We start from the raw sequence: 12081 nt of genomic DNA, 5'->3' as shown, positions 1-12081 counted from the left end.
GTGAAAGGATTTGGCCTTTAAAAGGTAGCAAAGCATTTATTTGCAAGGCAATTTTAACAAATTGCACGAACATGAACCATTCAAAAACGTGTCATAACGTGACTGATCAAACATCACGAAAACGTCTGAGGCCTGCGCCCAGAACAATTACCGCACTCCCGGTCAAAGTGCGCCGTCTAATCTGGGAAACGGGGGCATTACAGGAGCAAGGTAAAATTTAATTTAACAACAACATCAATAATAATATTTGGACAAGTTCGGCAGGCCGGATTAAAAAGCCCAACGGGCCGTCCTTTGCCCACGTCTGGCCCAGCCCGTGTAGAGACGGAGCTACGGGATCGCTTCATGACGCAGGAGTGAAGTGTAACGTGGCCCTTGCAGTACCGAGAGCAACTAACAAGGGGGGTGCCCTTCACCCCGCAGCGGATAGACCACGGCTGAGACTGATGACGGACCGGTTGAGGGTCACGGCGTTCCTCTGAGGCCGAATGAATCAGCCTCGCCCCCCTCCGCTGCACTCCGGGCTCTCACGTGATGTATCCTGTACACAAATTGAACGTCTCTGAATGTAGATTGAACTGTCGGCGGTTCCAACGTGCAAGCCTCATCTCCCCTCTTACACCAGGCACCGCCTCCGTGCGCTTTGCGCTGCAGGAGCCGAAGCTTTCTGATCGAAGCGGCGAGTTGACCTTCTCCTTGTGTAGAGGTCAACCCTCGATTCGTCATTTGCCTCGCCTTCTCCTCTTGCTGCCTCCAAGATCTGGAACTTACTTCCCTCAACCATCTGTCCACGTCCAAGCTAAATACATTTCCTCCTCTTCTCTGCCTATGGCCGTCTCTCTCTTAAAATACCGGACAAGTATCACGCCTCGTTGTTACCGGTTAGGTGCACGCGTCTGTTGTGGTATAGCGTCGTGAGATTCGGTTGCATGTAGATGCTCTCTAAATTAAAAATCGTGTTAACTTATTCTGTACAAGCTACACCACTGTCGTCATGTATAATTATCACACACACACACACACCACTCGCGCTATTCGCCACCGCAGAGTTAATCGTGTAGGCAATGTCACAACAGTAGCGCAGCTACCGACCTACTCACCTACAAAGAGTGCAGTATAGCTAGGAGCTGATATGATTAGGCGATTAAGTGAATTGACCAAACTTATAACTTTTGTGTGCATGTATGTTGTTGAACTTCTTTCGCGCTGTACGGTAGTTAACCGTGCCAATCAGAGATGTGGGGGAAGGACGAAAGACTAAACACAAAGCAGTTAAATTTTAATTTAAAGCTTTCGTGACTGCAGTAATTCATATTCTTAGCTCTTTCGGTAAAGTCACGTTGAAGGGAAACAATAAAATAATAAAATATATATAAAACAATAAAAATCATGATGACCGTTTGTGTTATGGTCGAAACGTCGTGAGAATTTTTATTTTTATATATTTTATTACTTTATTGTTTCCCTTCAACGTGACTTTACCGAAAGAGCTAAGAACACAAAAAGCAGTTCTAAAGAAATGAGTTTTAAATCTAGATGTGAATGTGTATAGCTCCAGTGGCTTCCTAATATGGTAATAAAAAGTATTCCAGGCGGCTGCAGAAACACATCTGACAGCGTGCGATACAGTGACCGTCTTTGTTCGGTGACTGAGCCAAAAGGCACTGCGAGGATGACCGCAGTTTGCGTGAAGGTTCCTTAACCAGAGGAACGCGTGGTCAGTAACTCGGGTGGATTAATAAACAGCGACCATTTCAGCGTCACGCTTCCCGAAGGTAGGAAACCCCCTACAAGCCACGCCCAGCATAATACAACTGATTATGCCGCACCCATAACCTCCCATCCAGTGGCACATATGCGGACAAATTTTTAAAAACTAATTGTTATCCAATTTGTCGAGTAATGAAACCGATATATTTGGTTGAGTGATCAACGACTTAAGAAATATGATGATACCCCAGCTCTAATTATAAATGCGGTTATTTAAGAGATGGTCAAAGCAAAATTCATCACCCTAATTCATGACACAAATTTATAAATTCTGATATATAAAATATTTTACTTAATTAAAACCATGCGATATTATTTATTTCGTCGTTGAGCTGCGTGAATTGTAAAACATGCACTCCATTGATTTCAAATATCCATTTAAAAATTGTATCCTTTTAGCAATTTGATCAAAACCTATTTGCGATTTCGCATCTTCATGAGATCAAAGATGAATCGGCCCACTCTGAAACACAAGCAAAATTAATATCTGAATATGAATGGCGTGACCAAATAAAACATATCCTGGATCGTTTTGGTGAACGCTACACTAACAACAATACTCATTTCTATACAACGTCTGGCTCGCATGATTACTCTGTGTGGTTCATAAGGTGGGGCGTGTGCTGCTTTGATGATGGCAATTCAACCCCCGACCCACCACCCTCCCCAACAACTCGCTCCAACCATTCTGCGGTCATGATTTGGGACTGTGATTCCATTTGCAAGTAAACTCACATTTCAACAACGAGGGTTTGAAAGCATTAAGCATTAAGATCTGTCTGCATGTCTGCTCTGTTGTAAAGATGATCCAATATGAACACAATTGTAATACAACAGCTCTGTTGCTGTTAGGGACCATACAATGTTGAAAACTGGCCACAGTTGATTAAATGGCCCACTCATGGTCCAGAGCAGAACTCGGTACCACCTAAGTTAGCAAAACTTTAGTCGTACCCATTTATTTGAATGGAAAATGAAAGTAAATTACTTGATAGTCTCACTCATTGAATTTGTTTATCCCTGGCCACGTAGAGAAATTGCAACTGCTCAATTTAGGCCACCTCACGTGGTACCGACAAAGGAGACATCTCATGGGCTATGGAAAAATAAGAATAGGTTGTATCCTTTCTGGCAATAAAACAGATCTTAAGATTCATTGAAGAAGGTTTCTGTTTGGTGTTTGAACATCTAAACACCCGTTTTGTTGCCAAAAAAGGATCAAATCTATTCTTATTTTGTCATACTTTGATACCGGCAAAACGGTCTCATTTTGAAGCGTCTCATGGACTATTGGATGGGGAGAAAAAAAACGGCGCTAAAAGTCAGCGCCGACCTCTCCTGTCGTGCCCAGTGACGTCATCACGGGCAAAGTTCACCGCGCGAAGTCAAACGCCGCCTCGTGAGCGCCGCTCGAAACGCAAAATCATCGCTCGGTGAACATTTCCGAGGACAAACAAACGCATGCCGGGAACCGTGTGAGTTTGTGTTTCTTGTTTCCTCTGTGCAATGTGGGGGAGGGCTTCATCCAGCAGTGGATTGACAAAAGCGCTGTATGCATACTGCACAGGCTACGCTAACGTCACATTTAGGCCCACGGACCGAACAAACGCGTCTCTCTTTCTCCATCCGTCTCCACTCTCTCTCTTTCTCTCTTCACTGCTGGCCTGTAGGTTTGGGCCAAGCGAGTTCCTGCCGGAGATTTGGCTTTTCAGGAGCTGATTCCCCCCGTGATTTTGTCGGCACGAGGCGACCACGCGGAGTGTCAAGGGCTCCACCGGGCCCCAAGGCGCTGCCCCAGCACCACCGTAGTAGCCAAACCACCGGTGCTCGGCATGGCCTATATGAAGGTCTTGCTGGACCGCATGTTGCGCACGGGGTACAGCATCGTCCAGGAGAACGGACAGAGGAAGTTCGGACCGCCGCCCGACTGGCAGGGGCCCCCTCCCGCCCGTGGCTGCGAGGTGTTTCTGGGGAGGATCCCGCGCGACCTCTACGAGGATGAGCTGGTGCCCGTGCTGGAGATGGTGGGGAAGCTCTACCAGCTCCGCCTCGTGATGGATTATAGCGGAGAGAACCGCGGCTACGCGTTCGCTACCTACGCCACGCGCGCCGAAGCCACGGATGCCGTCAAGAAACTCAACAAATTCGAGATCCGTCCCGGACACCGCATTGGAGTCCGCTTCAGCGTGGACAATCGCCGCCTCTTCATTGGGGGGCTGCCAAAGGACAAGAAGCGAGCGGAGGTGATGATGGCGATGAGCGGTGCCACGGAGGGCGTGGTGGACGTCAAGATGAGCGTCTGTTGCTGGGACAAAACCCTCAACCGAGGCTACGCGTTCATCGAGTACGGGAGCCATCACGCGGCCGCCATGGCCAGGAAGAAGCTCCTTCGAATCAACTTCCAGCTATGGGGCCGGACCATCAAGGTGGACTGGGCCATCCCGGAATGGGACACGGTGGCTGCGGCTGCGACAACCGAAGACGAGGAGGAGAAGGAGGCGGCGGTGCCAGACCTGCCAGAGCCGGAGTGCACGGGCACCGGCAAAGCCGCACACAGCCTGTTTGAGGGCTGGGGGGCACGCACGCGGCTGTGGTGGGCACCTCTCCACCTGCGGCCCATGCCCGTTGCTCTCGAGGCGCTGCCGGAGGCGGCCATGCTGTCGTGGGAGGGGCGGTTGCGGATGCTGTGTCGGACTGCCGGCGTCAGCTACCCAATCTTCGAGCTGCACGCTTACTCAGAGCCCGGGATACCCGTGGGCCTCCTCTATAAGGTGTTGATTCCCGGGATGGGAGAAGGCGCCGGCATCTTCCCCGCATTTCTGAGCTCCAGCGAGGAGGGAGCACGGGAGGTGGCGTGTCAGCTCGCCTACAACATCCTCAGCGATGCGAATCCTCTGAGAATGTGCTAGGCCCCGCCTCCGGCCACGCCCTCTCGTGAAACCTTGGAGCAAGTGACACGAGAGGGCGTGGCTGGAGGCGTGGCTAGGCTCCGCCTCCGGCCACGCCCTCTCGTAGAACCTTCCAGCAGGTTACACGAGAGGGCGTGGCCGGAGGCGTGGCTAGGCCCCGCCTCCGGCCACGCCCTCTCGTGGAACCTTCCAGCAGGTGACCAGAGTAACTCGGCTAGCCCCACCTGTTGCCTTTGCCCCAGATGCGCCTCCTTCCCTGATTGGTTGTTACCTCTGTGGCCGTGCCGTGAAGCCCTTGCCAGGCCTCAGCAGGTGTCACCCTGTGATGTCAACAGGTGTCATGCTGTGATGTCAGCAGTTGTCACCCTGTGATGTCAGCAGGTGTCACCCTGTGATGTCAGCAGGTGTCACCCTGTGATGTCAGCAGGTGTCACCCTGTGATGTCAGCAGGTGTCACCCTGTGATGTCAGCAGGTGTCACCCTGTGATGTCAGCAGGTGTTACCCTGTCATTACACTTTAATGAAAACCGAAAACAGAATCCTTGAAGAAAAAAAACTCATTCAGGTTTTTTGACATGTCGACGCCATTTCGTTTTTGAAAATGCATTCTGATGTCAGAACATTTGATTGTTTATCAAATTGAAAAACCCTTGAACAACTTTGCTGCACACGGAGATGTCCGTGCACCGCCTCGTTTCCACGGCCTCTATCCCGGTGCCATTTGTATTTCAGTTCTGTTCCTTCACCTGAAGAAGGCTACTTGTGTTGTGGCCGAAACGTCGTGATTTTTGTTGTTTTATTTTTTACCTACGTGGTGACTTTACCGAATAGAATCAAAGAGTACACATACAGCTGTTAAAAGTTTGATGTTTTATTGATTTTTAGCTTAGGTGTGTTTTTTCCGGTAATGTTTCTGTTGTTTATGTTTCAGTGGAAATACAGTCCTAAAAAGTCTCTCTCCACTCTCTCTCTCCACTCTCTCTCTCCACTCTCTCTCCACTCTCTCTCTCCACTCTCTCTCCACTCTCTCTCCACTCTCTCTCTCCACTCTCTCTCTCCACTCTCTCTCTCCACTCTCTCTCTCTCTCCACTCTCTCTCTCTCTCCACTCTCTCTCTCTCTCCACTCTCTCTCTCTCTCCACTCTCTCTCTCTCCACTCTCTCTCCACTCTCTCGGCCGAGTCTCTGCCACTTGTGGTTCTGAGTGTCGCACGCTTGGGATCCTTCTTGCCCTCCTCTGCGGTTCTGTGTGTGACCGACGACGTGTGTGGAGAGCTGAAGGGTAGCGGTTAGCGCTACGCTGCACCACGATCCTGGCGACCCAAGTTCGATTCCCACTCACATCCAACATCGGTGACGATTATCTGAACCGGTCCAGGGCCTCCCCTAGGTGGACTCCGCCTCAAATGAGTACCTGGTGCGGTGTGTAAACATCGCCACTAGGGAGACAAAGGCGGCCGGGCGTGGTGTTGGCCACTCACCCCCTCGTGTACCGTGCCGGCCTTATAGGAGCTCGCTAACAGCACTTGCCCCTACAGTCTGTCAAGGCTACACGGGGGATCTTTGTCCGTGCGCGGCACGGTGAGTGTGTGCAGCCAGTGTTTCTGCTGGGCGTATCAGAAGGCAATGAAAATAAGGACAACTTGGCAGTCACACAGACACAGTGACACACACGCACAGAGACACAGACAGACACGCAGAGACACATAGACATACACACGCAGAGACAGACACACACATGCAGAGACACATAGACACACACACGCAGAGACACATAGACACACGCAGAGACATAGACATACACGCAGAAACAGACACACAGACACACATGCAGAGACACAGACACACACAGACACAGAGACACACACAGAGACACAAAGACACACACACGCAGAGACAGACACACACGCAGAGACATACACACACGCAGAGACAGACACACATGCAGAGACACAGACACACACGAATACAGACACACACAGACACATGCCGAGACAGACAACAACAACCGCCATTCGCCACTAAGTGGCGGTGACGTCACCATGACGCTTGTGCCAGGCTATGTGCACCCTGAGGCCACGTGAAGTGTCGAACGCCCGCTGGCAGGAGGTCACGGGGCAGACCCAGGTGCTACGGGTCGACTGACTGAGATGACTGGCTGATGCACCACCTGTGCCCCCTACTGTGCCAACCTGCTGTGCTTTAGCCACCCGGCGCTCCGCTCGTTGTTGTGAGCGTCGCTCCTCCGCCCTCCGTTGTTGAGTAGTGGTCTAGAAACACACACAGACATCACACACACACACAAGACACACACAGAGACATCACACACACACATGACACACACAGACATCACACACAGACATCACACACAAGACACACACAGACAACACACACAAGACACACACACACACAAGACACACACAGAGACATCACACACACACAGACATCACACACAAACATCACACACACACACAAGACACACACAGAGACATCACACACACACAGACAACACACACACACACACAAGACACACGCAGACATCACACACACAAGACACACGCAGACATCACACACACAAGACACACACAGACATCACACACACACAAGATACACACAGACATCACACACACAAGACACACACAGACATCACACACACAGACATCACACACACAGACATCACACACACACAGACATCACACACACACCACACAAGACACACACAGACATCACACACACAGACATCACACACACAGAGACATCACACACACACAGACATCACACACACACCACACAAGACACACACAGACATCACACACACACACAAGACACACACACAGACATCACACACACACAAGACACACACAGACATCACACACACATCACACACACACAAGACACACACACAGACATCACACACACACATCACACACATACAGACAGACAAAGACACACACATCACACATGAGACACATAGAGACACACATCACACATACAGACACACACAAAGACACACACATCACACATGAGACACACACAGAGACACACACACATCACACACATAAAACAAACAGAGACACACACCCAGAGACACACACACAGAGACACACACATCACAGACGGAGACACACACATCACACACAGAGACACACACACATCACACACAGAGACACACATACAGACACACACATCACACACAGAGACACACACACATCACACACACAGAGACACACACAGACACACACAGACACACACAGAGATACACAACACACACACAGAGACAGACACACAGAGACACACACACATCACACACGAGACACACACACAGACAACACACACACAAGACACACACACACACAAGACACACACAGAGACATCACACACACACAGACATCACACACACACAAGATACACACAGACATCACACACACAAGACACACACAGACATCACACACACAGACATCACACACACGTAGACATCACACACACACAGACATCACACACACACCACACAAGACACACATAGACATCACACACACACAGACATCACACACACACAGACATCACACACACCACACAAGACACACACAGACATCACACACACACACAAGACACACACACAGACATCACACACACACAAGACACACACAGACATCACACACACACATCACACACACACAAGACACACACACAGACATCACACACACACATCACACACATACAGACACACACAAAGACACACACATCACACATGAGACACACACAGAGACACACACACATCACACACATAAAACAAACAGAGACACACCCAGAGACACACACCCAGAGACACACACACAGAGACACACACATCACAGACGGAGACACACACATCACACACAGAGACACACACACATCACACACAGAGACACACAGACGGAGACACACACATCACACACAGAGACACACACACATCACACACACAGAGACACACACACAGAGACACACACAGAGACACACACAACACACACAGAGACAGACACACACAGAGACACACACACACATCACACACGAGACACACAGATACACAGAGACACACACACATCACACACAGAGACACACACGAGACACACACAGAGACACACACACAGAGACACACACAGAGACAACAACAACAACAACAACCGCCATTCGCCACTAAGTGGCGGTGACGTCACCACGACGCTTGTGCCAGGCTATGTGCACCCTGAGGCCACGTGAAGTGTCGAACGCCCGCTGGCAGGAGGTCACGGGGCAGACCCAGGTGCCACGGGTCGACTGACTGAGATGACTGGCTGATGCACCACCTGTGCCCCCTACTGTGCCAACCTGCTGTGCTTTAGCCACCCGGCGCTCCGCTCGTTGTTCTGAGCGTCGCTCCTCCGCCCTCCGTTGTTGTTGGAGGGCGACTGCCTCCAACTGCCCAGTAGCATCCTTCACGAGCCTCCTCCACAGAGGCCGATCTTGACACCGCTGGTACCAGTCATCGGCAAGTCCACTCAGCTCCACGTCCTCCTGTACCACATCACTCCATCTCTTCTCTAGCCCGTGCCGCGCCCGCTTAGCCCCCTCAATCCGGCCAAACAAAAGCTGTTTCGGCATGCGGTGGCTGGGCATGCGGGCTACATGACCCAGCCATCGCAGCCTTGCCTGCCGGAGGAGCTCACCGATGGGACCCTGCCCAGATCTTTCAAGGATTTGTGAGCTCCTCACACAATCCAGTCTGGTTAAACCCAGGATGGATCGTAGGCAGGCCAGCCTAAATGTTTCTAACCGGCGAAGATGTTCCATTAGGGGGGTCCACGTTTCGCAAGCGTAGAGAAGGGAGGGAATGACCGTGGCCGAGAAGACCTGAAGCTTAGTGCGGAGCGACAGACCAGGTAGCTTCCACACAGCGTTACGCAACCGATGAAAAGATATTGCCGCTCGACTGATTCGGAGTGAGACCTCTGCTGTTAAACTGGAGCCAGTCATAAGCACACTGCCCAGGTATGGGAAACTCTCCACTCTCTCCACAACTGCCCCATCACCGATTGGGAGTTGTGGGGGTGGAGTGTCCGATGGTACAAAATACCCAGGCAGGTGCTTAGTTTTGGTGGGGCTGATGGTAAGGCCCCACCTCTTAGTGGCACGCTCCAGTCTCAGCAGCAGCGTCTCCAACTCCTCCTCTGACTGAGCAGCTATTACCAAGTCATCAGCATACATAACGTGGTTGAGCAATAGGGAGCCATCCCTTGACCGCACCCGGGCATCGATTAGCCTCCCATTATATCTGTACCATATGGAGATTCCCCCAGTACAGCTATTGAAGGCTTCACGAACTACGTGGTCAAAATAGATGTTAAATAATGTGGGAGCCAGAGGACATCCCTGTCGCACCCCAAGGTGTACAGGGAATGGCTCTGACTCCCGGCCACGTAGTTTTACCCGGGCCCGCTCACCATCATGAAGGTCCTTAATGATCGTGAGCAGAGGGTCAGGTACTCCAAAAGCACGAAGAACGACCCAGAGCCCAGGCCTACTGATGGTATCATAGGCCTTGACCAGGTCAATAAAGCAGAGATGTAGGTCTTGTTGGAATTTCCTACACCTCTGCTGTAGCAGACGGACAGAAAATATGGCATCTGTGCAGGACCGCCCTTTCCTGAAACCGCATTGGGGCTCCGCAAGCCTCTCCTCAGCGTGCCTGGCAAGGCGAAGCTGAATAATCCTTGCCAGGACCTTTCCCGGCACACTGAGGAGTGAGATGCCCCTGTAGTTGTTACAGTCTGTGCGGTCCCCCTTCTTAAAAAGGGGGACCACCAGGGCATCCTTCCAATCCTGCGGAACCCGTCCAGTGGTCCAGACTGTTGTTATGATGTCATATAGGGCAGTCTGTGCACAAACGCCACCCTCCCTCAGCATTTCGCTTGGGAGATCATCTCTGCCCGCTGCCTTTCCTGGTCTCAGACTCCGGATCGCATTCAATACTTCCTCAGCAGATGGCACCTCAGCCAGCCACTCACAGGGGGTGACTTCTTCCAATATTTGAGGCACCGCAGCCTCAGCAGGGTCATCCTCACTTTGTGCCACGATGTTTTCCTGGCTGAGGGATTTTCCCTCCCCCAGGACCTCACAGAAATGCTCAGCAAATCTGCGAACCTGTTCCTGGGGGTCGGAGATTGGATCACCGTTTTTTCCCCTAATGATGGTAATAGGTGTGGCGCTGCAGGTTACTTTTTTGATGGAGTTAAATAGAGATTTGTGATCACGGGCCACTGAGGCAGACTCCATCTCCTCAGCAACCCGCGACCACCACCCATCCTTGCAGCGCCTCACGGCTCTCCGAACCTCCGAGCGAAGGCTGCGGTAAGCCTCCTCATTCTCTGACGTGGGATTCTGTAGCCGATGACAGTGGGCCTGTCGCTTTTTCTCAACCATCCTGAACACCTCCTCTGTCAGCCAGGGTCTCTGGGGAGGTCTGGACCGCGTACCCAAAGCAGCCATTGCAGCTGCATGAGTCACAGTCCTAAACCTCGCCCATTTACCCTCGACATCAGGAGGAGTCGGGGACGATGCCAATCCCAGCCGCAAGCGATGATGAAATTCTCGCTTGCAACTTTCATCAGATAACTGAGACCAGGCCACTTTATGTTGGAATGGGGTCCTGGGTGTACACCCACCACCGGAGTGGAAGAATGGCAGGCGCATCTTACAGATGACTAGTCGATGGTCAGAGGGCAGATCAGCTCCACGGTAGGTCCTGGTGTCAAGGACATGGGCTCGCATTCGCTGGTCTGTCACTATGTAGTCCAGCAGATGTTCTTGCTTGGACCCGGCATGCATCTATGATGTTGTGTGGATGCGCCGATGCCGGAACAGCGTGTTGGTAATTACAAGCCCATGGGCTGCACAAAAATCTAGCAGCCTCCTACCGTTGTTATTGAGCTGATCTGGCCCATGCCCTCCAATCACTCCAGACCAGGTGCCAGTATCATGACCAACTCGGGCATTGAAGTCACCCAACATGATGACTCTATCCCGAGGGGCCACTTTAGCCAGCACCTGTGACAGGAGGTCATAGAAGGCATCTGACTCATCGGCTTTGCCTGCATCCCTCCACGGATGTTCATCTTCGGTGGGGGCATAAGTAACCACGACCACCATTCCTCGCCTCCGGTTGATGGGAAGGCGAGCCCAAAGTAGCCTGGGGCTTACAGCTTCCCACACCTCACCGCCACGCTCCCACGCCCCCTTCATTCTTTTGTTCAAAAGAAGACCCACACCCTGTTGTTTGGCAGTCTGCTGCCCCGAGTAGAGGACTGTCCACCCCTCATGGTGGCAGGAGCCAGAGCCGGTCCACCGGACCTCCTGAATGCCGCATAGATCCAGGCGGTACCGGTCCAGCT

The 12081-nt window shown here is 51.5% G+C and overlaps 1 protein-coding gene across 4 annotated transcripts; it reads left to right on the top strand.

Moving 5' to 3' along the window:
- Positions 1–8: 8 nt before the first annotated feature.
- LOC142909269 (putative RNA-binding protein 46) lies at positions 9–5633 on the top strand. 4 transcript variants are annotated; one of them, XM_076059696.1, is made up of 4 exons: positions 17–536; positions 1723–1775; positions 2382–2495; positions 3441–5633. In XM_076059696.1, exon 4 carries the CDS (start codon positions 3603–3605, stop codon positions 4677–4679), a length of 1077 nt encoding a protein of 358 aa, XP_075915811.1. In that variant the 5' UTR covers positions 17–536; positions 1723–1775; positions 2382–2495; positions 3441–3602; the 3' UTR covers positions 4680–5633. The 4 variants fall into 4 exon arrangements, 3 of the variants coding, with proteins under 3 accessions (XP_075915809.1, XP_075915811.1, XP_075915810.1); XR_012932237.1 differs by lacking the exon at positions 3441–5633 and having other exon boundaries at positions 9–536; positions 2382–3428; XM_076059695.1 differs by lacking the exon at positions 2382–2495.
- The last annotated feature ends 6448 nt before the right edge of the window (positions 5634–12081 follow it).

This window comes from Petromyzon marinus, unplaced genomic scaffold (genome assembly GCF_048934315.1).
Source record: "Petromyzon marinus isolate PM22_M1 ecotype Great Lakes invasive population unplaced genomic scaffold, UKy_Petmar_22M1.pri1.0 PM_G_Scaffold_112, whole genome shotgun sequence".
Classification (NCBI taxonomy): Eukaryota; Metazoa; Chordata; class Hyperoartia; order Petromyzontiformes; family Petromyzontidae; genus Petromyzon; species Petromyzon marinus.
The sequence above is the reverse complement of the archived record's forward strand: the minus strand, read 5'-3'. Positions and strand labels throughout refer to the sequence as shown.

Excerpts from the sequence above, each read along its gene's own strand:
- LOC142909269 (XM_076059694.1), top strand. The coding sequence starts at position 489 with ATGAATCAGCCTCGCCCCCCTCCGCTGCACTCCGGGCTCTCACGTGAT. Across the intron at positions 537-3,440 it reads ACTCCGGGCTCTCACGTGAT|GTTTGGGCCAAGCGAGTTCC; the intron begins GTATCCTGTACA and ends GCTGGCCTGTAG.